The sequence below is a fragment of the Dunckerocampus dactyliophorus genome, chromosome 14, assembly GCF_027744805.1.
Source record: "Dunckerocampus dactyliophorus isolate RoL2022-P2 chromosome 14, RoL_Ddac_1.1, whole genome shotgun sequence".
NCBI lineage: Eukaryota > Metazoa > Chordata > Actinopteri > Syngnathiformes > Syngnathidae > Dunckerocampus > Dunckerocampus dactyliophorus.
The window spans coordinates 4,679,022-4,704,688 of record NC_072832.1 but is presented as its reverse complement, the minus strand read 5'-3'; the positions used below and the strand labels follow the sequence as shown (position 1 = coordinate 4,704,688).

General features: G+C 40.6%; 2 protein-coding genes and 1 long non-coding RNA gene across 22 annotated transcripts in view; all 3 read left to right on the top strand.

Annotated features, from left to right (window-relative positions):
* The window catches only part of camk2g2 (calcium/calmodulin-dependent protein kinase (CaM kinase) II gamma 2), a 40,566-nt gene extending 27,535 nt beyond the window's left edge, over positions 1-13,031 (top strand). For 2 of the 10 annotated variants that reach the window (XM_054798448.1, XM_054798451.1), the window contains 6 exons: positions 3,101-3,145; positions 4,697-4,742; positions 8,678-8,753; positions 8,832-8,926; positions 10,477-10,720; positions 11,612-13,031. In XM_054798448.1, the coding sequence (XP_054654423.1) occupies positions 3,101-3,145; positions 4,697-4,742; positions 8,678-8,753; positions 8,832-8,926; positions 10,477-10,709 (495 nt within the window). In that variant the 3' untranslated portion in view covers positions 10,710-10,720; positions 11,612-13,031. Of the gene's footprint in view, positions 1-326; positions 360-3,100; positions 3,146-4,696; positions 4,752-8,677; positions 8,754-8,831; positions 8,927-10,476; positions 10,721-11,611 lie in introns of all 10 variants that reach the window. The other 8 variants (XM_054798447.1, XM_054798450.1, XM_054798452.1 and 5 more) reach the window with 6 other exon arrangements.
* A 1,156-nt stretch (positions 13,032-14,187) lies between these two features.
* Positions 14,188-16,551, top strand: LOC129193798 (uncharacterized). Its single transcript, XR_008573614.1, has 3 exons — positions 14,188-15,606; positions 15,731-15,808; positions 15,923-16,551. It is a non-coding gene; the product is annotated as an uncharacterized LOC129193798 (long non-coding RNA).
* A 1,093-nt stretch (positions 16,552-17,644) lies between these two features.
* Positions 17,645-25,667, top strand: part of LOC129193762 (girdin-like) — a 59,678-nt gene continuing 51,655 nt past the window's right edge. For all 11 annotated transcript variants that reach the window (XR_008573605.1, XR_008573606.1, XM_054798369.1 and 8 more), the window contains exons 1-2: positions 17,645-18,288; positions 18,375-18,475. Coding sequence is in view for 9 of the 11 variants with exons in the window: in XM_054798369.1 (XP_054654344.1) it covers positions 18,226-18,288; positions 18,375-18,475 (164 nt within the window). In the remaining 2 variants the exon portion in view is untranslated. The remainder of the gene's footprint in view (positions 18,289-18,374; positions 18,476-25,667) is intronic.

Below are 25,667 nucleotides of genomic sequence, written 5' to 3'. Positions count from 1 at the left end.
TAAAGCGAACTGTTTCTTTTGGCCTGGTGGTCAGTGTGAGTAGTGCATGCAGCAAAGCACCATCAGAATTAAATATACGACATCCCAAGCATGGATTTTTTTTTTAATTCAGTGTGACGTCAAAGCTTTATTTTCCAGCCTTATCCCATTTTTTTCTACAAATGGCTTGCCATTTTTCTTTTTATCTGTCAGCTTACGTAGCCGTTTTTGTTTTCTTCTTTTACTGGACTGCTTGTTTTGTTTTTTGTTTTTTTTTAATATTCTTTTCTTGCTTCCCGATGAGCTTTTATTTATTTCCCTCCTCCTCTCCATTTGCTGTCTGTCAGAAAAGGAAGTCCAGCTCGAGTGTTTGTTTGATGGTGAGATGAGCTCGTCGGTTGCTTCCGTTTCCATTTTGTCATCCGTTGTCTCCTTTCGTGGCTTTTCAAACCGTCCCTTTCTGTATCACGTTGGTATTAGTCTGTGTCTCTGAGCGGAGATGCTTAAGCTTGTCGGCCACCAGATCTCATGGCATTCATGTTGAGTATCTGATGTCCATCCTCCATCCTTGCATCTCTTTGTGCCACCAAAAAACGTCCTGACCCACACTAGGACAATCCACGACGACAGAATACATTTTCTTCGGCTATTGTATTTATTTTCATTCGTTCTTGCCTATTTTTTGTCTTTTTCAAACGTAACAGCTACCTCGCCTGTCGACAGTCTACATTGTTAAAATCATCAATGCAAGACAGAAAACTGCAATGTAGTATCAATATTTAGGTTTGTGGTTCAAGTTATGCTTGAAAGACCAACGTCAGGGGTGTCCAAAGTGGGGCCCGGCGGCCATTTTTGTCACTCTGCTGTTTTTTTTTTTTAATTGTCCCTCAGCATATTCTAAAAATCTTTAATTAGCAGCCCTCCCTGCACCCTTCATCTTTTCTGTATACGGCCCTCGGTGGACACCCCTTACTTACAGAGTTAACTTACCCATTTCCTTGACCTGTGCAATGGAAATATGCCAAAAAAAAAAGTCTTGAGACACAACTATTAATCAATGATTTAATTATACAGGGGTTAGGCTAAAGCCCTGAATTTTAATTCTAAGACATTCTGGACAATTGTAAGGCTTTTTTCTGTCCCCAGTGCACAACACAAGCTGCATAAAGGCATGCTTAGATGAGTTAGGTGTGGAAGAAGCTAGCAGGCTTTCCTCAGTGCCCAACAGCCGTGACCTTTGACGGTACAAATGATAATCTAAATGAAAAATGTGTCCCTTAAGGCTTTGTCCCACTGCCCCGTTTCACAATTCCATCTGAAAAGTTAAGTTGTGTGTTTTTGGACATTATTTGTTTTTTTTTTACCTGGTTATCTAGTAATATCTAGATTTATCTAGATATTGATAGACGCCGCTAGCCATTCCTTTGGACATGTTCAGAATTTCTTTGGATGGCGACTGGTGTTTCTTGTAAGTTACTGTGGGGCTGCTTTTCTTGTTGTTGTTTTCATCATTACTCGGGCGGAATTTTACCGCTTTTCAGACTTTTATGGCTACGGAACTGACAATACCCAACGTTTTGACCACAATAAGATAAAAATGAATGCTTTCACAGCCATGACATGTTATTTACTCACACAGTTCATGTAGGAACTCCCTCTCCTGCAGGGCAGAATGTGTATTATGGGACCTAGTACTCCAAAACAATAATATTCCAAGATTGTCATGTTCCAGATATAATTTCAAAACGAGCAATGTGGACCTTCCAAGAGCTACAACTGTTGTGATTGGCAAAGTTTGGCCTTTAGACATTTTCCACCTGTTTATTCATTACAGGCGTTTGATGTTCCGTAAGCTAGGCTGAATGAAGACTTTCTCAAGCATTTCTGAGATGTTTTTGGACGTTATTCACGCTGTTCTATCTGCTGTTCATGGCCAAAACATTTGAATTTGCTGCAGTATGACTCCGTCTGACGTAAATGTTTAGGTGGATGCAGACAGAATCATTAAATGGCAGTATGGGACAGAGCCTTTTGCTGCATGCGCAGTCCTGAATCATCAACATAAAAGTTGGCTGTTGTGCAAAAATAGGCCAGACTTTTTTTTATATTGCGGTGCAATATTGTTTTTTATGGTGTGAAAGATGTTATTTCAATACCCAAACAACCGAGGTGCAGATATTGTGATAAATGACTCACAGAGGCAGTACTTTGGCATCCTACATGGTGGTATATATCCATAAGCCACTCCTAATGGAGCATCATGTTGTGGGGTGAGGCTGCAAGATCAGTGTTGTTGTCAAGTAAAAGTATGGCCATCAGCAGCAGCAGCAGCAGCAGCAGCAGCTCCTCATTGTCTCCATCCCTCACCTCACTTATGGCTTCATTTCGTCGTTATTTGCATCTTCTCAGTGTCCTCTTCTGCCTAATCGTCTCTCTCTCTCCTGGGCCCTCCATCTCCCCTTCTCACCTTTTGTGCTTCTTCTGTTTTGAACATAAATTGCGACGTTGACATTAGCAATTCAAACAGCGGGCTTTGTGCCTCAAGGGTCTCTCCCAGCTTGTGGCCTGCAGACTCGTGTGGTATTTACGCTCTTAGCTCTTGACAGGCATACGACAAACGACTTTCATTTTGCAGCAAGACGTCACCTGCTTACCTGCTTGTGTGCTGTAAAATGAAACGTTGTATATCTTGCACTGGAATCTACAAACACGGGGAGTGGGAATGCCAAACCATGACTAGGGGATTCTCAATAAACATCCTCTCACCAAGTAGATACAAAAAAATATAAACATAACTGCTTTGAATAAGAATTAACTGCTTGTTTGTTGCTAACTAAAACAGAAGCACCTACCGAAACACATCCCTCATATTACTTGATTTTTTCTACCTTGATATCATGACCCATCACGCTCAAATAGAGATTGACATTACAGAGTGACATTAAGCTTACAGACGCTGTCTGTCATCTATGATGTCATTCCGTCACCGCGCAGCTGTGTACGCACGCGTTGTGTTGGTGTTTTCTTTGTGTTGTCATGGAATATTGTGCGTCGGTATTCCCTAGCATCATCATCATTCATCCCCCTCCCCGCATGGTAAAGTGTGTCTACCTCCCCCCAGGAAGCCCAGACAACTGTGGTACACAACCCAGCTGATGGCACTAAGGTAAGGCGCTTCCTCTCTAATCGTTAGCCGCTGCTAACACTAACATAGGCGGATGCTAAAACAATCTCATGAACTGTGTAGGTTATTTTTATTAGTGATTTTGGAGTTTAAATTTTTAGCATGTACAATTTTGTAGATGATCTGGACAAGCCAGCATCCTGTGTTTATACTCCAAACCAAAAGGCGCCAATGAAGTAGAATAGAGGAATGCTGACTTGCTTGCTCCTTGTTCAGGCTAAAAGTAACATAATAAACATGAAACCATAATAACCACAACATTTTAACTATTTGGGATACTATGCTAGTACTCTGCAGTACTATAAATAGAATTGCTCAAGGCGAGGAATTTAAACCACTTCCACAGTCTTAGCCAGGCCTGTCATGATAACAAATTTTGCTGGTCGATAATTGTGTTACAAATTATCGTTGATAGTCAATGTTATCGACAACATTTTTTTTAGACTATTTTTTCATTAATTCACATGTAATTCACATTTTAACCACAGATGGTACTCAAGTATAGTGTACCTGTGTGAGCCAGAAGTTGCCTGTATGTACTGTATGTTGTTGGCTGAGTTGCAAGCTGTTGACATTGAAAGACGTTCGAGATCAACCACGTTGCTGTTCTTAATGTTTCACGGAAACATCACAATTGTATGGCATAAAATGAATGCTATACAACCATATTGAATGTTTATATTTCTTTTGCTATGTAGCGAGTGACACTGTCTGTTAGCGCGCACCATTTTGCACTGTTTTGTTTATATTTCCTTTGCCGACCAAACAGCTCAGTAAGCGTTGACTGTCGGACGAAGGCTCCGCTGCCCGAGACACTTCAATCGGTAGTTGTTGTTTTTTTCCCAGTTGAGAAAACTGTTCATGTCGGCGTTCATCAGCTCACCTTGTTCATTCGGTTTAAAATCTAAATATTCCCACACTGGGGCTGTTGCGTTCGCCTCAGAAAACATCACTTCTGTGCCTTCATTCATGTGAGCATATGCTTTCACGAGGCTAATTTGGTGCTAGTACTCTGTTTGTGTCCACTCGGCCCCGCCTCTACAAAGATGCTGAAGTTGATTCCACTATAGAACCAATGCGCACAGACAGGTGCAGCGTGAACCCTCTTGTCATCCAGCCTGTGTGGTACAGAAAGACGAGCAGAAGAAACACACCCGCATATGTGAAAGTGTCAATTTATCAAGGGCGTCATTATCGACATGTTTTTGGTTTTTTTATCGTTCGATTAATCGATTTATTGATTATCATGACAGGCCTAGTTTTAGTAGTGCTCGAGATGTAAGATTGGTAAGATTTCCACATTAGCAAGCACACAACAACTAGTCTCCTTGGACAATGACTGCTGCCTTGGCTGGTTTGTGCTCCTGGGAGGGATTTTTGTGTCCATCTGTTTGTCATATTCTTCAATGTCTTTATGTACAGTATGTGTCCCGTAGCCGCACCATCAAAAGTAGTGCCATGTTATTTCTCCCTGCGCCTTTTTCATCTCTTACTTGTCTTTCCCAACACGTGTGGTCTTCCATCGTGTCTCAGGGCTCCACGGAGAGCTGCAACAACGCCGAAGAGGAGGAGATGAAAGGTAGGAAAGGTACTTGTCGTCCAACTTTCACCTTCTCTGCATGCATTTTGCTCCTCACTCCAAGCAGCCCAGTATGTCAATGTATTGCTCATGCGGCACTGAGCAGCCAGATCCAGCGCTGTGTTAAAAAAAAAAAAGTCAATTCCTGGTTCTGTGGTTGTCATCACCCTTTTCCTCATTGCCATAAATTTTGGCCCATTTGTAGTGGCACCAAAAAAGTTAAACTGTTGGAGGTAATCCTTTAGATGAGGGCTATTCAACCCCCGACCCACGGACATCACACTGGACCACAAGTTGGGTTCAAAACTAGGCAGCTCCTAACAGAGTCCTAAAAAGACCAGTGCGCTCTTGTCATACACTGTAAAGGGTCTTTGATGAGTGTTTTTATAATAAGACCTTAAAAACAGCAGCACACTCCTGTCATCTAGAGGATCTTTGACTAGCATTTTTGTAATACAGTCGTCCCTCGCTCTATCGTGGCTTTTCACTGGGCGTCAGTAATGCTACACAGATGAGACATCACCTTACATTACGTTACCTTAACTTGGAGTCATGGATGCAGAGACCAACATGACAAAAAGCTTTTCTTCCCATTCCGTGTTGAAGTGGTAGGTTTTCGGTTTCTTACTTTGTCCTTATTCCCCGCTCCGTTTCAAACCCATTCTTAAGTTTAGAATAAATAAATTGGAGGCTAACTAGTTAGCTCGGTAGCTTGCTGTGCTAAAAGAGTTGCGCAATGTGATGTAAACAAAGCTAGCAGGGGTGTCGGAGTGTACATCTATGTGTGGCAGATTACTGTCAGACTGGCTGTCCTGTATATCAGCCAAGTGACAAACGTTCTAGTGAGGATGGATGATCGGCTGATGTCGGTCTTTTTTTTTAATGCCATGCGATCAACCCACATTACAACAAGTAACTTTCCCAATGCTAACATGTGAATTTTGTCGTATTATGCTTGTCATGTCTTCTATATTAGGTAATCCGAGTGTGAAGGCGACTCTAGGGGTGTTATTTTATGTCTACAGGGCATATTAATAATATTAACAATATTATTAATTAATTAATATTACTAATAATATTAAAAAACGTTTTAGAAGGTCACAAACAGGTTTTCTATGCTCTAGCTACGAAATATATTTATTAACCTTGAGTCCTACTTCACAGAAATTCAATTATTGCGGTCGAGTCTGGAACCGTTTACCCGTGATAAAGGAGGGACGACTGTTGGTCCTTAAACACAGCAAGGGCTTCTGTTGTATAGACGATCTTTGACAAGCTTAAACATAATGTTTGTGTTTTATTTATGACTTTATTCATGACTTTATCACTTCGTTAGAACTATATCAACCCATCCACTTTACCTTTTTCGGCCACCTTTGTCTTCTTCCCATCTCATTCTTATTGTCACAAGGGAGTAGTGACAATTCTGCATCGCTTTAAGTAACTTACCACTGCAGTAGAGTGCCAAAATACTAGAATGCAAGGTAGTTATTTTGGTACCCTTGGCTTAACGTTATGTCAATGGGAATGCAAACAAAGAGGCCGGGTGGAAACGGGGCCTTATGGATATAAGAATGTCTAAATGGAGGATGCGCGTGTGCATCACATCATTGCCCTGTGCGATGTCGTGCCTGAATCACACATGGTGGCATCACACAGACACTTAAGCCTGTAATTAGTCTCAGGACCTCCTGAAAGGAGCTAATCTGCTTACCGGGTGGAAGCCTTTCGTAGCTTTTTCCTCGCTCTTGATCCCAGGGTGGCTTGTCAGCTGTTTTGGCTTCTTGCTTTCTTCTCGTCTTTGTGTGTGTGAGTGAGTGTGTGTGTGTGTGTGTGTCTGTGTGTGAGATGATGTGAATTAGGTTAATGAAAGTAACAATGGTGATTTCAATGGCCTTAGCTAACATTTATGACCTTAGCCTACAAAACATAACGTTGTTGAGTTAGAATGTAAACGACATGAGGTTACTATGTTAAAAGTGCATGTATGGCAAAATATAGCAACTATCTGAAGAACTTCACATGAGCGATTAGCAGTGAAACAGCTAACAGGTGTTTCAGTGTTTTTTTGTTCACCTTGTTTCTTCTGCCCCCCAGTGGCCATTAAAACATTAGGTACAATAGCACAATCTAATCCAGTGGTTCTCAATTATATACTGTCATGCTCCCCCAGGGGACAGAAATGTTTTCACGCCGCTCCACCTGAGTTGGAATAGAATTGAGAAACTTATAATATGTATTTATTTTTTGGACTGTACAGACTGAACCAGGAAAATGCAACAAAATGGAGAGCTGTGAAACATACAAGCGTATTCAAGAGTCAAATATAGAGTACGATAAATATGTACATGTTGGCAGGTCTGCAGTAACATTGAAAGTACTGCCTGCCTCTCGCACCCCCCTGCGTCCCCACTATTTGAGAAGCACTGATCTAACCTGAGATTCAATACGAGATACATCATAAATTCTACCTTGACAAAGATAATAACGCTCAGGTTTGGTTGACACTGTCATAGATTGAGTCAGAATAGTCAAAACAGCTCTCAGTATGTCGCAATGCTGTATTTTGTTTTTCTTTCGTCATCAGATGAATTATTGGCTCTTAAAAACATTGCATCATGTACATGTGGCCTCTGGGGCGTCAAGGGTGTGTTGGTACATTGTCACATTAATTTATGTGTGTGTGTGTATGTGTGTGTGTGTTGTAATGTGGGCGGTCACTGCTAGTGCAGGCGTGGCAGTGTTAAATCAGTGCAGCACTGCTGAGGAAGAGCCAACACAAACACTCAACTGTAAGTCAGTCCACCTCTGTGTGCCCTTTAAGATAAACATCAGCACTACTCTTCTTTCAATGACTCATGTGTGATTTCATGGCTTTACTCTCCTCTGCTGCCACCTACTGGCACTGAGGCCCTGTTGTAGACAAGAATACTATATATCAAAACGTGTCTTTCAGTGCGTTTTCTGAAGGCCTTATATTTGTATTGTAACTAAAAATGGTACATTTTTTGACAGTAGGCCATATTCAAACACGATTTTTTATTTTGAAAAACCGGCCGCCATGGCTAGGGACAATTGTATGGCAATCTTTGAATATAAAGTTGAACACAGTTTTTTTTTTTTTTTTTTTTTGGTTTGTTAAATGTGATAAGTATAGAACATGCACGATTTTCCCATGAGACACTTGTTTCAGATCAAATAAAATAATTTGTAAGCGATTAATACGTAATGTCTGCTTTCAATTCTACTTAGAATCCACACGCAAGTTAAATTAAAAAAATAAGTGTCTGATTTTTCTCTGCTAATTCAATTAATTTTCTTTAATCACAAATTAGATAATTAAGCAGTAGCAAACCCAGTAGTCATCAATATTTGAAAATGAATTCTGAATAATTTTTATTTGATGAATTAGATTTTTTTTTTATTTTAAACGTCTTTCAAAATCAAATTTTAACAAAATGTGCCATGTCCATGCCGGAATTGAAGCTGTAACTTACTTATGGTTTTTTTGTTTTGTTTTTTGGGGTTTATTTGTGAATTGTTTGTTGATTCTTGATAATTCTCACGTTATTGGCTTATTAGTAAACTACAAAAATTCCTGTGGCCATTTTAAATGGGCCTGTTGCAGTACCTGTAGCTAACCTGTGGCACGGTACTTGAAATGATACAAGTTGTCTAATAATTGTGAGAGTGAACTTTTGTTTGTGGAGGACTTCATGAAGAGTGCTTAATCACCCAGGTGTGCTGCTTTATCTGGCTTTTCCTGGTTTTAAAGTCAGATTGTTTCTGTTTGTGCTTGTTTTTTCTGGTTCCTGTTAACATTGCTGTGGATTGGACACATTACAAGCTTCCATATTATAACTTCAACATTGCTTTCAATGTTTCACCCTCAGCCAGTTTTTAACCTGTCCTCCTTGCTGCTTGTGCGCTTTCAGCTCGCAAACAAGAAATAATCAAGATGACCGAGCAGCTGATTGAAGCCATCAACAATGGCGACTTTGAGGCCTACACGTAAGTCTTTCTTTCTTTTTGCTACAAACGGACATTATTTATGCCAATAGAAAGATTGATGTGTTTCTTTGTCGGCAGGAGGATCTGTGACCCCGGCCTGACCTCCTTTGAGCCAGAAGCTCTGGGCAACCTGGTGGAGGGCATGGACTTCCACAAGTTCTACTTTGACAACCGTACGTACCGTACCATTTTTCAAAAGACAACCTGTCCACTACCGGCCATTTTAGACGATTTTGACTGATTTTTCAAGGCACACAGAATATTGTGTTCTATGACTATATAAACATGGAACCTACCGAAAGCAAGGTTAGACTCCCGTCTTTCATCAGAGAAAAAAAAGGTTTGTTTCTTACCTTTTCCGTTTTTTAGTAATCAGCAGTAGAACATAGGTATGTTTCAGGAAAATATCAGTTCCCGACTAAAAAAGGGAGGAAAAACAGCTTTTTGTGAAAAGACAAATTTCAAGCATAACTTTCACTTTGACACAATTTTTTTGCTTTTGTGACAGCTCAGATATCTAAAAAAAGGGTTGTTTTACATCAAAATAACCATTTGTTTACAAATATAACATCCATCCATCCATTTTCCTCCGCTTATCCGAGTCGCGGGGGCAGCAGTCTCAGTCGGGAAGCCCAGACTTCCCAGTCCCTGGCCACCTCCTCCGGCTCCACCGGGAGGACACCAAGGCATTCCCAGGCCAGCTGTGAGACATAAACCCTCCAGCGTGTCCTAGGTCTGCCCCGAGGCCTTCTCCCGGCTGTGCATGCCCAGAACACCTCACCAGGGAGGCATCCGGACTAGATGCCTGAGCCACCTCAACTGGCTCCTCTTGATGTGAAGGAGCAGTGGCTCTACTCTGAGCTCCTCCCGGATGACTGAGCTCCTCACCCTGCCTCTTAGGGTGAGTCCAGCCACCCTACGGAGGAAACTCATTTCAGCCGCTTGTATCCATGATCTTGTTCTTTTGGTCACGACCCAAAGCTCATGACCATAGGTGAGGGTGGGAACATAGACTAACCGGTAAATTGAGAGCTTTGCCTTCCGGCTCAGCTTTCTCTTCATCACGACGGTCCGATACAGCGACCGCATTACTGCAGACGCTGCGCCGCCTATCGACCTCACGCTCCAACCTTCCCTCACTCGTGAATAAGACCCTGAGATACTTGATTTCCTCCACCTGGGGCAGGACAAGTATAACACAATGACCTATTGACACTTTTCACATTTGGAACTGAACTGTGTGTGTGCATGTGTGTGCACGCGTGCGTGTGCATGCGTTAAAATTTCCCTACAATGCGTAACTTTCTGCACGCTACACTCCTCCACGTTCTTCCACTTCCTCCTTGCTGTCATGTACTGTATTTTTTTTCCATTCAAATTCACATGCCGAGGTCTTCCCAGATGCACTTCTGCCACCTTGTGGCCATTTTTATGGCTTACAACTGCTCTAAAAGTGATATCCATTACTGTGCATTTGCGTCATCACCTCTTTTTGCCTCTCGTGCAAAAAAATGTGAAAGACATATAAATAAGTCATTGAGATTGGGCATCCGTGATTATAAAAACATATGAATGCGTCTTTGATATTGAAAGAGTTTAATACCCACCAGACATAACATTAGGTACACCTGCACACTGTAATCCAATATGCGAGCTGTCTGGCAGTTGTTCCTGTATTTCCTCAAGTACTACAACCTTTTCTTCACGATGGTGGTGTCCACAGTGTTGAGTAAAAACAGCAAGCCCGTGCACACCACCATCCTCAACCCTCACGTGCACCTGATCGGCGAGGACGCGGCCTGCATCGCCTACATCCGCCTGACGCAGTACATGGACAGCCAGGGCCGGCCGCGCTCCTGCCAGTCGGAGGAGACGCGTGTGTGGCATCGCCGCGACGCCAAGTGGCTCAACGTGCACTTCCACTGCTCGGGAGCCCCCTCCGCACCCCTCCAGTGAAGGCCACACGGGTGAGGTCATGTGACTCACTGATGTCTTACTTGTATGTACTATTAGTGGATGATTTTTAGCACGTCAACGTATCGTCATGTATTGTTGGTTGGCGGGGGTGCAACATTTCAAAAGAAGATAGCGGTCATGAAAATGGTCAGGGTTAGGGTTACAAAATATATATTTCATGTTACATTTTTTCAAATGCAATAATATATCAAGTAGTACATAATATATAAATATATAGTATATTATACATATATAAAGTTGTACAAAGCAGAATATTTACAAAAATATATTCCAAATTATTTTTTATCATTTCATTCAAATGTAATTGAAGAAATATGAATAAGTTGAAGACCTATTAGTTGCCATGTTTTTTTGTACATGTTTTAATAAATGTTTAAAAAATATTTTACACATCCAGTATTTCACTTCTTTTTACATTTTTTGTTTAATTTTTATTTAAATAATAATAATATTTTTTAAAAGAAAAAAAGTGTATATAGCAGTGGACCAAGAAGGGGATTTAAAAAAGAACAAATCTGCCCAAAAGAGAAAATAATCAGCATACTGTAGTGGTAGTAGTAGTTGCTACAATCATTTGAAATATATGTGACTGCATATTACTTATTTTAATAATGAACAAAAGATTACATTTGACGTAAAAATTAATTATTGAAAAATAATATTCTAAATGAATGTTTAAAAAATGAATGTAAGTGAATGTATTCATTTATGGACATCAATAGGCCTTTACTCCTTTTAGTTTTTGTGCCAGAAAGTGTTATGGATCAGTTATTTTGGTACCCTACACAAATAAAACTATGTAGCAAACATTATAGTGCTTAATGTAACCGTTTTGTGCAATATGGATATTATACATCTTTTTTTTTCTTCTTCTTTTTCAGCTGTGTTTAAACTGTGAGAGCTGTTTGGAGCCTTGCCTCTCCTCCTCATGGTGCCTAGAAGGATGTTGGCCTGCTAAACGACGGTAACGTCACAAAGTTGGGGGCACAAACACATTACAACGTAGAGAGTGTTATTTAAAAAACACACAAACACACACAAATATCAATAGAAAGATATCAAAAACAATAATTAGCTTGACTGAAAAAGCGACCAACAGCTACAGCAGCAGCGTTGGAGGCGCGGCTCCTCCATGTTGGATGGTGCATGTTTGTGCTGGCTACATAGGTTCTATGGCGCCCCGTCTGCTGGCTGGAAAATATTCACACGTTTCATGTACAGACGCACACACACATGATTTATTTTGCTGAGGGAGCACAGGAGGAGCTAAATTTGCATAATCAGTGTCCACCTTGGACTTTATAGTGTTACTAAAAGGGACCCTTTTTTTTTTTAGTTTAATTTCCTCCTTTTTTACTCTTGTTAGTGCTTTTTAACATACTTTGTGTTGGAAAAGGGGGTTTTATTTAATGTAAACACTTATATTCATATGCCAGACGGATGTGTGTGTGCATCCAAGCGGACACGCCCCTTCCTTCCTGTTTATCGTGCGTGTGTATGTGTGTAAGCATGACTTGTTTACGCGTCTACTGGCCTGTACTGTTTTTGACTCGATGCTGTTGCACCTTTGACGGAGCGTCTGACCACGCCCACCTCCAAGCCCCACCCACTCCCATCACTTCCTGTCTTAGTATTGATGACGATGATGATGATGTCACCCCTCCGTTACGCTCGTCTCTTGTGTTCCTCGAGTGTGCTTATTGTCCATCTTGGCTTGCCGTACTTTGAACTGTGTGACGCTTCAAGAAGCATGTTTTTAAATTTTACAAAATGAATGGCTACAAGGGCAAAAAATATATATATATATTTAGAAAAGGCATGATTGATGGCAAGAACGCTGCAGAAGGCAATCAACTCAACCCCCTTATGTTATTGTAAATGTTGTAGTTGCTAGTGTTTGGGTGTTTTATTAACAGATGTTGAAGTCACAACTGGAAAACAAGGGTTTAAATGCCGCTGTTGCGACCCTTTGCACACACACACATACACACACACACACACACACACACGTCACAAGCACACGCAATCAAATATCGTCCCTTTAAAAGAGGAAACATATCTGCACCGTCAACACTTTTTCCTAATATCAATACTCAAATTTTTGTCTTTTTATTTATTTTTTTAAGGCTCAGTTTTGGGTCACAATCACGGGAATGGCACCGACTTTTAAGATCTCACGTCACAGTTTAGCCAAAACACGATGGCGCTAACAGGTTAGGTGAAGTTAAAGCACCAAGTCAGTCGTTTATTTGTTTCAAACCCAAGTGTGTCCAATTTTTTTGCTAATTTGTGAGTTTATTTCCCAATCATCCTCAAGATAGCGTTGCCGTACATTACTCCATGTACAAGGGACCAGCGCCACCTCGACGCTTTGATGTGAAATTCTCTGTAGGCCCCTTTGAGAAAAAGTATTGCCAGAAAAACACCTCTGGGCCACAAATATTTCTTTTTTATTATTGTAAAAAAAAATCGTCACAAATGAGACAATTTTTTGTTTGTTTGTTTTTTTGATGAGGGTCAAAAATCATCTTTGTGATCACCTTTTGAGAGCAGAGCCAAAGCCGGGCGTCCCTTGTGCACCCTCCGGCGGCCAACCATGTGCACTGCATTGTGTCGCGCACACTGACTTGTTTTTGTCCATTTTCGGTCACTTCAGCTTTGCTTGAACCTGACAGACAGACAGGGTATCTTTCCACTTCTTTTGAGTCTTAATATTGTACATAGATGTCATGTGACCAAATATAGGGTGGGGGGAGGGGGTCTGATTGCACCAACTACCTAAAACTTTACACAAATCACTCACTGTGCAGTTTTTTTCCTTTTATGTCTGTTTCAGCTTTTGCATCATAATGTCTATTTACAGCAGAAAAAACAGAGGGTTCATGTTAAAAGCCACTGCAAACATAACCAAATATATATATATATATATATATATATATATATATATATATATATGCAGTTTTACAGATGGATGAAATATGCATGTGTACTTTCTTAGTCATTTTTAACTGATGGACAAAAGTTTGCATCGTGGAGGTCACATTCAAATGAGTAGAAAAGCCTTAGCTTGTTTGTGAAACTGCATTGTAACCTTTTGCCTAACTTAAAAAAAAAAGAAAAACATATGAAGAGGGCGGGTCTTCATGGGTCCACCCCACACCTTCTCATTGGATGCTGGATTTTTTTGCATGAGCGTCGAATTAATCATGAAAGTTGTACTTTGTGTGTTTGGATGGTTGTTCTTAATAGCTTGGTTATTACTGGAATATTGAAGTGTATTTAATAAAAAAGAAAAATTAGCATTTCAAAGTTGTTTTTCTGTCTTTTTTGCATCCAAAGGAAGGGTTTTCAAACTTTTTAATTCTTCAAAAAAAAATAATCAGGATTTCAAATTCATTTGATTTAAATTTTTTGTATTAAAATGCAATGGAAAGTGTATTTTTCAAACTAAATAGAAGCTCTGTTATGTTTTGTTTTTTTTTTTGCAAATCCAAATATAAAAAACTTTGTACTTTTTCCTTTTTTTTCTTTTTTTTTAACATTTTTTGTTTAAATGTAATACAAAAAATTGTATTCTTTTCTAAATCCTTTAAAAAATGTTCTGTTATTAAAAGGTGTTTAAAGAAAAATGTCAACATAATATTGTAATAGTGGTTAAACGAAATAAATTCTAATGTATATTATTTACTTATTAATGTTCATTTAAAAATGACAATTAACAAACCATAATAATAATAATAATAACGATAATACAAAAAATACATACATTAACATTGCCTTGATTGACTAATTGAAAATTAATATTTTAAACTCAGTACTCTGACATTACTTGACTGAAAGTGAAATAAAAATGTACATATGACTTATTTTTATTCGACTTTCATTAGAGGGACAGTTTTGGGGCTTAAGGGTGAAAAGTGTAACTTTTTAAGGGCCCCTTAAGGGTTAAATTAACCCGGTTAATGATGTGTAAGGGACATTTATTTGTCTTATCACTGATTTCCCATTGCAGCACCAACTGGGTGACCTTCATTGCTCAGGTTGGAATGGTATTGTATCAAGGAATGTATTAACTGAATCATGTGTTTCCATGAAGGGAAGCAGGCTTGATCAAATGAACTTTGTGTTGACGTTGTCAAGGCCTTGAGGTTGTCATGTTGACTAAACAGAAGTACTCCTGTTGGTGGACAAACGTCTCCTGACACTGTGGTGTTCACTTACAGCATCTGACAAAGGTGAGTACATTTCAGCATTTTATGATATCGTGTCAAGGGACATTACCATGGAGATGGATGTATAAATTAGTGTAGTCAGTGTGCAGGTTGTGCAGAACAGCAGTAGGCTGTACAGTAGATCTACTGGGGGGAAAGCATGACATTGCTTCTAAGTCACACAGAGCTCAATTCAAGTCTGTGCTAATGAATGCAGCCTCTGTTTTTTTTCAGCGCTGGAATTTACAAGTCGCCACAAACATTTACTCTAGGACCTTTTGGATGTGAAGAGGGGGTGACTCATGTTTTAGGACTTTCCTTTTTGCGTACATTCTCCCGACTGAGACTTTGAGACAGGACACATGATTAGGTACACCTACACCATGTAAGCTAATGCAAGAGAGCATTCTGACTACAGTATCACAAAAGTTTCACGACAGTATATCTCTACAATAAAGTTGGATATACTGTCGCCACCCAGCAGTTATGTGTAGTGTTAATGTGTTCTAGAGTTTTAAAACCTAACTGGTAGAGTGGTGAACCTTCCCAGGAGTGGCCGGTCAACCAAAATGACCCCAACAGCGCAGCGACGACTCATCCAAGAGGTCACAAAAGACCTCACAACATCATCCAAACAACTGCAGGCCGCACTTGACTCAGTTAAGGTCAGTGTTCATGACTTCACCATAAGAAGGACACTGGAGGAAAAAAGGGCCTGCATGGCAGAGTTCCAAGACCAAAACCACTGCTGAACAAAAAGAACATTAAGCCTTGTCTCAATTTTGCCAGAAAACATCTTGATGATCCCCAAGACCTTTGGGAAAATACTCTGTGGTCTGACGAGACAAAAGTTGAACTTTTTGGAAGGTGTGTGACCCATTACATCTGGTGTAAAAGTAATGCCGCATTTGAGAAAAAGAACATCATACCAACAGTAAAATGTGGTGGTAGTGTGATGGTGGGACTGTTTTGCTGTTTCAGGATCCTGGAAGACTTGCTGTGATAAATGAAACCATGAAGTCCGCTGTCTACCAAAAAATCGTGAAGGAAAATATCCGTCCACCTGTTCGTGACCTCAAGCTGAAACTAACTTGGGTTCTGCAGCAGGACAATGATCCAAAACACACCAGCAAGTCCACCTCTGAATGGCTGAAGAAAAACTAAATGAAGACTGCAGTGGTTTAGAGTCCTGACCTGAATCCTATTGAGATGCTGTGGCATGACCTTAAAAAGGCACTTCATGCTGGAAAACCCTCCAATGTGGCTGAATTACAGCAATTCTGCAAAGATGAGTGGGCCACAATTCCTCCACAGCGCTGTAAGAGACTCATTGCAAGTTATCACAAACGTTTGATTGCAGTTGTTGCTGCTAAGGGTGGCCCAGCCAGTTATTAGGTTTAGGAGCCAATCACTTTTTCACACAGGGCCATGTAGGTTTGGATTTTTTTTCTCCATTCATCATAAAAAGTTTCATTGAAAAACTGCATTTTGTGTTGTGTTGTCATTGACTAATGATGATCTGAAACATTGTGTGACAAACATGCAAAAAAAACAACAAAAAAAGACAAATCAAGAAGGGGGCAAACACTTTTCACACTACTGTATATTTCTATTATAATAACTGACTTATGGTGCCAGCTATTAAGAGAATAATGGCTGTGTTGACTCATTTCAGTGGCTAGTTAATTCAAATCCATTCACTGAATGTTGTCAATAAGCATAAAGGCAGTTCTTCAACTTGTTTTATGTGAAAATCCTGAATATTAAACTAATATTTACAGTTTTTTCTTAACTGATTTTCTTAAAGCCATTTTTTTCATTAGGCTAAACATATTTCGTCTTACTCACATTTATTTTATTCCGTATTGTAGTGATTTACTATGGCATCGTTGCTAACCATACTGTTGACCTTTTTTTGCATTGCTTCATCTTCTTCCTGTTTAGCCTTACCGCCAGCGCCATCTGCCGTCCGACAAGGTCACAGCAACGAAGTGTTCATGGCTACTGTAAAAGTGACGCAAGAGTCTCAACTTAGGGTACATTTGGGGAATTTCTAATTGTTTAGTATTTATAGTATATTAAAATGACATATATATGTATATATATATATATATATATATATATATATATATATATATATAATCATTTTTTAAATTATCGTACAAAAACGATAATGATCTGGTAATGCTCTCGATTTACCTGTAAGCTAGCACTCTAGCTGACTGTTGACTCATCTTTAATAAAGAGTGCATTGTAATATGCACAGCATTTAACACATTTAGCCTATTTATATGGTCTAATTCACTTTTTTTAGGTCATATTAGTCTTATTAAAGTAGATTGTATGTTTTCGTCATTCAATTTGAAATGCAATTTGTGTACTGTACAATTACAATTACTATTGCAATTACCGCTGCTATCCACTAGATGTCAGCTTTGTTCTTTTCATGAAGCTGCAATACACTAGTATAGTCGTCATGTCATACTGTATACAATATGCTTTATACAGTATATTACGTTACAGCATATATTATTTTATATCGTGTTATGTTATAAGATGCTCTGTCTGATCAATGCCATGTGTTTTATGGGGGTTTTTTTTCCTCCCGGTGGAGGTTGCACCAGCGAGAGAGGGAGGGATGAAGGAGGGATGTAGGCGGTGCTTTTACTCCTCTTCCTCAGCAGCTGCTGCTCCTCCTCACTAGTGAGCTGCAAATGAATGAAGGGACACTGAGAGCTGCAGCGTCCTCCTTGCATTGCTTTGCTTTGCTTTGCTTTGACATGACAGGACTATAACTAAAAAAAAATCTTTCTGGCTGGAATTGAAAACGTTGGATTATTTTGGGGCATTTTGGCTTTCATCAAACCACCCAGGATTTATTATTCTCCCTGGAAGTTGCTGCAAGTGGATGATTATTTTTTTGTTGAAATTGTTTCGGAGGATTAAATCCGGTGCGAGTGTTTCGTTGTGAGCGATTTAAGGGTTTGTTTCGGAAGATTAAGAAAAAAAATGTGATTCAGCGTCCGATGCTGTGGCGGAGCTCAGTGGGTCCAAACAGCTGTGTCGTGTCGAGACATTCGTGGATTAACCTTTCTTTTCCCTCCCCCTACCTCCTTGACAATCTCCGTCAAAAAAAAGAAAAAAACAGCAGCCTTGCGCCAAAATGCGGCTCTTTTTAATGCAATCAACCACATGAGTGGAGCCAAAACAAACACTGCTATAATTACACCCACCACCACCCCCTCTTTTTTCCCATATCTGCTGAAATAATCCCGCTGGAAAATATGGAAAGTGAGGTTTTTACTCCTCTGCTGGAGCACTTCATGCTGTCGCCTCTGGTCTGCTGGGTAAATCCATTCAGTCCACACAAGTACATTTATTTTCAACATTTACTGCTCATTATTTATTGGAATTGTTGCCTTTCCTCTTGCAGGTGAAGACTGCAGGGCAATCCAAAGTGAAAGATGGCAACAAACTATCAGAATATGTGGAATTAGTGGATGGAGTCTACCTCAATGAGGTCATGCTGGAGATGTAAGTACCTTACTGTAAATGCTGCTTTGCTGCGGTGTTTGGTGATCTTATGTACGTAAAAGGTCCACAGTTATTCAAAATGGACTTTTAGATGATGTCCAATCATTAATTTGTGTCCCTAGTGCCTGTTTATGAGTTCAAATCATGAGAAAAATATACAGTCATGGAAAAAATGATTAGACCACCCTTTCTTGTTCATTTTAATGCCTGATACAACTAAAGGTACCTTTTTGTTTGGACAAATATAACAATGACAACAAAAATAGCTCATGAGAGTTACATTTTTTGGCAGTACAATGCTATAGCTATTCATGTAAGAACTTAAGTGATTTTGGTTATCAAGAAAACCATGGAAGTTGCTAGATATCAGCTCTTACATTCAACTCCTATGAGCTATATTTGTTATCACCATTACATTTGTCCAAACAAATGTACCTTTAGTTGTACCAGGCATTAAAATGGATCAATAAACTGAAGAAACAAGGGTGCTCTCATCGTTTTTTCCACGACTGTATAGCTTCCCTCGCTTGTTAGCTCCACTTTTGAGAGAAGAGGCGCTCAAACGCTCACTTTTTGAAGTAGTGAAAGGAAAAACCTTCCACGTGGCCATGATACCACCTCCTAGATAAGCCTGCCCCAGCTTTGCAAAAAAAAAAAAATCAGCAGGCTTTGCTACATATCTTAAAATGACGCCCGGAGCTCTGTCAACCATCAGTAAGCTACAGACATTGCAGCTGTAAATTTGATCCTCATGCTCCCAATATACTACTGTGGGACCACTGACACTTAAAGCTGTTGAAAAATGCCATCATATGAGACCTTTTCAATCATTACGTGTGTCCACTGTCCAGTGCATGAATGTGGGTCCGCTCTTCCTCCCCCACTTTTCATCCCCTCCAGGAGCACATTAAGCAATTCTTCAAGAACTAGTAATTGTCTGCTGGAGTGAATGTAGGCTGCACACAATGGGACCTTTTATTTGGGCCACCGATGGGTCAGAAATCAGACAGTCATCGCAGGGACCCCCTTCGGAGCCGCACATGCTTGGTCACGCTGCCGAAGAAGTTGGGTTCAGCTTGTACATAATGATTCCATTTTCCTCAGACGGCTACCGCTGCCACCTTTGACAGTCGTCTGCTGCCAAGTGGAGGACACTTCCCCTGCTGGAGGCGACTCAGCTCACGTTTCCCCGCTGGGCTGTAGATTAAACCGCAAAATCTGGTTACAAATTTAGCAGCAACACAGATCCGTCCTCACCGGGCGTTGGGTTTTAAGTCGATTAATGCTAACTTGGGTGTTTGGGCTGTGGAGAAGCAGAAGAAGCAGCCACGTAGGGAGACATGATGCTGGTGTGATGATTTTATGTGATGGGCTCTTATTTCTTAAGAGAATATTTCATATTTCTTGATGATCTGGAGCCATTGTTGTGTTGTGGTTCACATGGCTGACTTGGCATTGGCTCGATTTTCCATTTATTGACAACCAGTCGTTGGTGTAGTCCACCTTTTGCACTAAATAAGCTGACTTCTCGGTCATGCTGTAACCCCTAACATTATAGCTTCGTACATAATAGCGATATGATTTATCTTATTTATTATGTATTGTGTAAAACTAAGACATGAATAACATCAAATTAAAAGCACAAAATGAATGCCGACCCACCATCCACCAGTTCAAGTTCCAGCCAAGTTTTTCCAGAGAGATGATTACATCGCTAGCATGAATTAACTTGAGACAAATGTGCACATTAGCACTCAATAAGTCATCAAAACTTACCTTTATGCATTCCCACATAGTATCAGCATTTGAGACCAAATATGAGGTGAAAGAAAAATGGTAAAAATACAGTAGTAGTCTATCTGTGCGGCACGAGAGAAAATTAGCACACGCACAATGGACATGCGTCAAGTGAGACGGATGTAACAGAGAGAATCTGGCCACTTTTCAAAATAAAACATAAAAAAAATGAAATAATGGAAATTATTTTTTTTCCTCTGCAGCCCGGTACCAAATGACTCGTGGCCTGGTACCGGGCCCGGGGGTTGGGGACCACTGCTCTACATCAGTGGTTTTAAAGACCTGCCGCAAAAATGCTAGTCAAAGATCCACTATATGAAAGGAGTGCTCAGTTGTTTATAAAAAGACCTACTGCAAAAAGAGTCGTCAGAGATCCTCTATATGATATGACAGGAGCAATCTGCTGTTCATAAGGACCCTACTGCAAAAACACTATCGTCAAAGACCCTCGATATGATGTTACAGGAGCGCTCTGCCTCCTGCAAAAGCACTAGCTAGTGATCCTGTATATGATTGGAGTTTGCTGTTTTTGCTGTCTGCTGTTTTTAAGAACCTTCTGCAAAAAAAATAAAAAAAATAAAAATCCCAAGTTTTGAAATGAATGAATAAATGATGCCATTTACCTCCGGGCCATCTTTGGCCCGTGGGCCGGCAGTTGATTAGGCCTGGTCTTGATGGTTATGATATGAGGGTCTTGCAGGCAGGAGATTGGATTTTGAAGTTTCTTGTGGGCATGAATGTTGCGAGCTTGGCAGCTGTGAGTCGCCTGACAGGAAGTCGGAGCTCACCAGTCACGGCCAGCTGTGCGCACTTTTGTTCAGGGGTTCTGTGTCAGCACGGGACTGGCTGTTTGTATGTGCTTTGTATGTGTGTGTGTGTGTGTCTGCATTTGTTTTTGGAGTCGGGCAGCTGTCGCTGGTCGTGTTGCCCCGACCTTCTTCCCACACACACACACACACACACACACACACACACACACACAAGGCCCGCTATTGTGAATGATATGTCTGGATATCTGCAGACGAGCACTATTTTCCAGCAGGGACTGCTTGTCCTAAAATGTGTAAATGTGTGTTACATTCACCACAATCGATCCGGATAAGAAATGCTGCGCCTGCCTGAAGCCATTAGCGGCCGTTTACACAAAGAACAGTGTCTGGCGCAGCCAAACGTTGCTGGTAGTTTCTCATATTTGCAATGCACTTTTTCTCGTGCAGTGTGAGTGTGTAGGACTTAGCAAGGGAGGTGGCAGGCGGTCAGCAGTCATCCCCCGGAGGGCGACGTCGGGATTATCTAACGGTTTGCCGACACCCAGATGGCAACGTGTCCCACCCCCCTCCTCTGTCCTCTCATGACCGTCATTACCCAGCCAATTAGATGACCTCCTCAATGCTGTCAAACCAATTAGTTTGCCATCTCGGTGAGAGGCAGCCAATTAAAAATGCTGTCGGTGACAAGGGTCACGTGGGGTTGTCACCCTCAGCACTTTGAAGACGCATGCTGGTGCATTTGGCAAGGTGGGTCAACCAGCGGACTTGTCCTGCATGGTCCAACTACACCAGAGTAGAGTTTTTACAATCAAAATATGCAATTGCAGCTACAAAGTGCGTACAAACTGCATATTTCATTGGCCTTTATGGCTAATGTCACAAACAGGAAATACATTCCACGTTGCTTCTCTTTAAAACAGTTGCCAGATCTACACAGGAAGTTGTGTAAAGCTGGAATGTAATGTTTAAACAGAGATAGAAAAATGTCACTAGTGATAAGAGCTGAAGTGTTACCTACAGTATATGAATGATGCATGTGGTAACGAGGATGAATTAGGTTAGTCTGCTCATCTGCATGTTTACTCCCTGTGTTTTGTAGCTACTCGGCTTTCTTCGCCTTCAAGGCCGTAATGGAGTCTGTCTGCGGCGTGGATGCTTTGGACTGGTTGTGTGCAAACATTTGACCAGGGAGTCTTTTGTCTTTAGCCTTGGTAATGGTAATGGTTTAATTTTATTTGGAACATTGGAGTACATCACATGTTACAATTTATATGTGCAAAAAGGAGTAGGAAGAAGCAAAGCTTATTTAATCCAACCTCCATTTCCGTTATTACATTTGATTTTGCACTTCCTGTGTTCAACATTTACCAATTTGGAAATAGAAACCCAATTGAAATAGCGTAAGAAAATGATAAGGCCGTATCACAACGTCTTACAATAGGAGTTAAGGGTTTTGATATATTGATACATAATAAATATATACTACTTACTACTATACTATATTATACTACTATATAACTACTGCTGAAAAGTTAACAGTTGACAGAAACATAGTTTGTTGTTGAGTGAGTACAGACGATGTAAAACTTAATGTAGTCCAAAAAAATGAGAAATAAGTAGTGGGCGGAAGAGTGGTTAGACATGGCATTGTATGTACAACAGTGCAACAGTACAACAGTGGTTCAGGACTCTTCTTCTTTGTACTTGGTCAACAACTGCTTGTACTGTTTCTTGAAATCGCTCTTTCTGGTGCTTTGTTTGAGTTCTTTGCTCAATACGTTCCATAATTTGAGTCCACATGCTGATATGCTGAAGGTCTTTTAGTGCTGTTCGCGCATGTGCCGTATTTTCCGGACTATAAGTCGCTCCGAAGTAGAAGTCGCACCAGACGAAAATGCACAATGAAGAAGAAGAAAAAAAACACATAAGTCGCAATGGACTGTAAGTCGCATTTTTGGGGGGAAATTTATTTTATAAAGTCAGAGACTAAGAGCAGACTTGAAAGGCAAGTCCTAGTAGTAACAATAAAATGTATAGCAACAGGATAAACGAGCATCTGTTTACGGAACGTGAATAGGTGGTACGTTAACGTACTGTATAAACAGTAATTAACAGTTATCAACTATACCCTAAACAACATAACATAACTAGTACTTTAACTTGCAGCTCGTAGTCTGCAGAATAAGATTTTCTTTTTGGGGGCATGAATGTTCCGTCTTTCTCAGTTGTCTTTGTAAGTTGATGTTTACATTGTACATTTTCAGTGGTACAGGAGTGATAGGAGGAGCAGATGCTAGCACACAAGCCTGCAGCGCCCTCTAGCAGCTGTCTGTGTGTAAAAAAAAAACAAAAAATGTATGTACGTATAAGTCGCTCAGGAGCATAAATCGCAGGACCAGCCAAACCATGAAAAAAAAGTGCGACTTATAGTCCGTAAAATACGGTAAATGTTTCAAGTTAAATTTTTCCCTAAGAAATATGTGCATATGTTTGACAGCTTTATTGTCATTGTAGTCAAGACCTACAACAAAATGACCACAGCAGCTCTGTTAGATAAGAGCATAACGTACGTCTCTGGTGAAAGTCACAAGTAAATGTGCAAGCAATGGTTTCGATTGCCGGGCGTTGACATAAATGGGTTGCACTTTCTAAATGGCTGAGAAAGGAATGGGGAAAACAAATATTTGAGGATGACTTTGATGCACCACAGCACATCATAGCAAACGTGCTCCCTAGTGGCTGTGGGAAATATAGACATGAATGTGATTAGATGCTTTTCGTGCATGGGGAAACCTCAAACCAGTTTTTTGGTAAGGAGAAACAAAGCAAATAATTCAGCCTACCGTGGCCACGTTCTATTTTGTTCACCTGTGTTGTTTTGAATTGTTTTGCGATGTTGAGCCCATAGTGGGATGCTTCCTACTTTCCTGCAGTCTGGATTGTCGTATTAGCAAGCCATCTTGACATCATTACTTTATTATGATCTGGTTTTGATTGCAATGTCTTCAAGAAAAATAATGAGTATTTTGAAGTGTTCCTTATCACACAATACGCATAAGGGTGACATACTCATGCTAATGTTATGGAGCGCATGTTTTTGTCTCTGCTGTCTACTTGTTTCACGCCTCACTTATTTTTATCCTACTGTTAGCGCGTATTCTTTCCCGCTCTTTCACCTCGCCCCTTTGTTGTTTTCTTCTGAAGCCTCCGTTGACTTTTTCAGCAAGGCTGATTCCAGCTGACATAGCTGGAATTCCAGCTGCAGGAGGGAAGCAGGGATGCAGGTCTGCTGCTGAGGTGTTCAATCACAGTTGGCTGGTCTTGGAAGCTTTCGCTGTCCAAGGAAGAGGAGTCGACTTTCATCTGATCTGTCTTGCAGTCATCTTTGCGTCTGGCTGCCGATGTGCAGACAGAGGTTTCACAATCAAGCGTTTATGTGAGCCACAACCATGAACCTCAAAGAGATGGTAAAACATGCTGAACGGAGGTCTTGAAACGTCAGGTTTTTGCATTGTCTATGGCAGGGGTTTTTCTTGCGAGAGATACTTTTAGAAAATGAAAATGGCCACGAGCTACTCATTTTTGTATTTGATTTTCATACCTTATTTCAACCCAAACAAATCACATATGCTTGTTTTACCAAAACATTAACAAAATGCTGGTATCCACAACTCACATTTTATGTTTCAGGCTTGCGGGCACCTCATGTGGTTGTGGGGGGCTACCTGGTGCCCGCGGGCACCACGTTGGCGACCCCTGGTCTATGGCCTCTTGGAAGTTCAGATTAGAAACACATCTTTCCTGAATCTGATACCATATTTTGTGTGTGTGTGTGTGTGTGTGTATGTGATGTGCTGTTGTTGCTGTTTTGCTGCATTAATGCCAACTCAACACATCCTCCATCTGCTTCATGTTACAGAGCTCCTTGTGTGGCTCTAATCCGCTCTGTCTGGAGGGGACATTTACAGTACTAGCTAACAACTGCAGGAAGAGCTGAGCTTCAGCTGAAGCGCATTGAGAATGAAACACAAAGTGGTATCAATTAGAGGACTTCCCTTTATGAGGAGAGAATAAGAGCTTGCTTTATGTTGATGAGTCACAATCGCTATCAGGAAATTGAGGCAATTATTGGCGATGTTGAGCGTCATCTCTTTCCACTTAGTGTGTGTACTCTGCTTTAATGGTTTAACTCACTTACCAGGCTGGAATGGAAAGGGTGAGCTGCCTATGGATACAGTGGCAGAGAGGCCCGGTTGAAACGAGACAAAAGACAAAGACTAGGACGGAGGGTAAGGAATTCATGAAAAGCCAAGACAAGGAACTCCACATACCAAGGGTCACATGGTCCGTTTATATGGCGCCTTCACCATTAGCTTATTATTGCTCCCCTTTTGAGAGAAAGGCACTCAAACCTCCTTCCTCGTGGGCATCATACCACCTCTGATCACTTTGAATGCCACTTTGTAAAAAAAAAACAAACAAACAATAGAAGCAGGCTTCCCTACACATCCTAAAATGCAACCTGGAGCTCTGCCAACTATCAGTCAGCCAGCTACAGATGTGGGGGCTGTACGTTTGATAATTTTGGGTTTTTTCAGCAAATAGTTTAACCTAGTATGATGTTG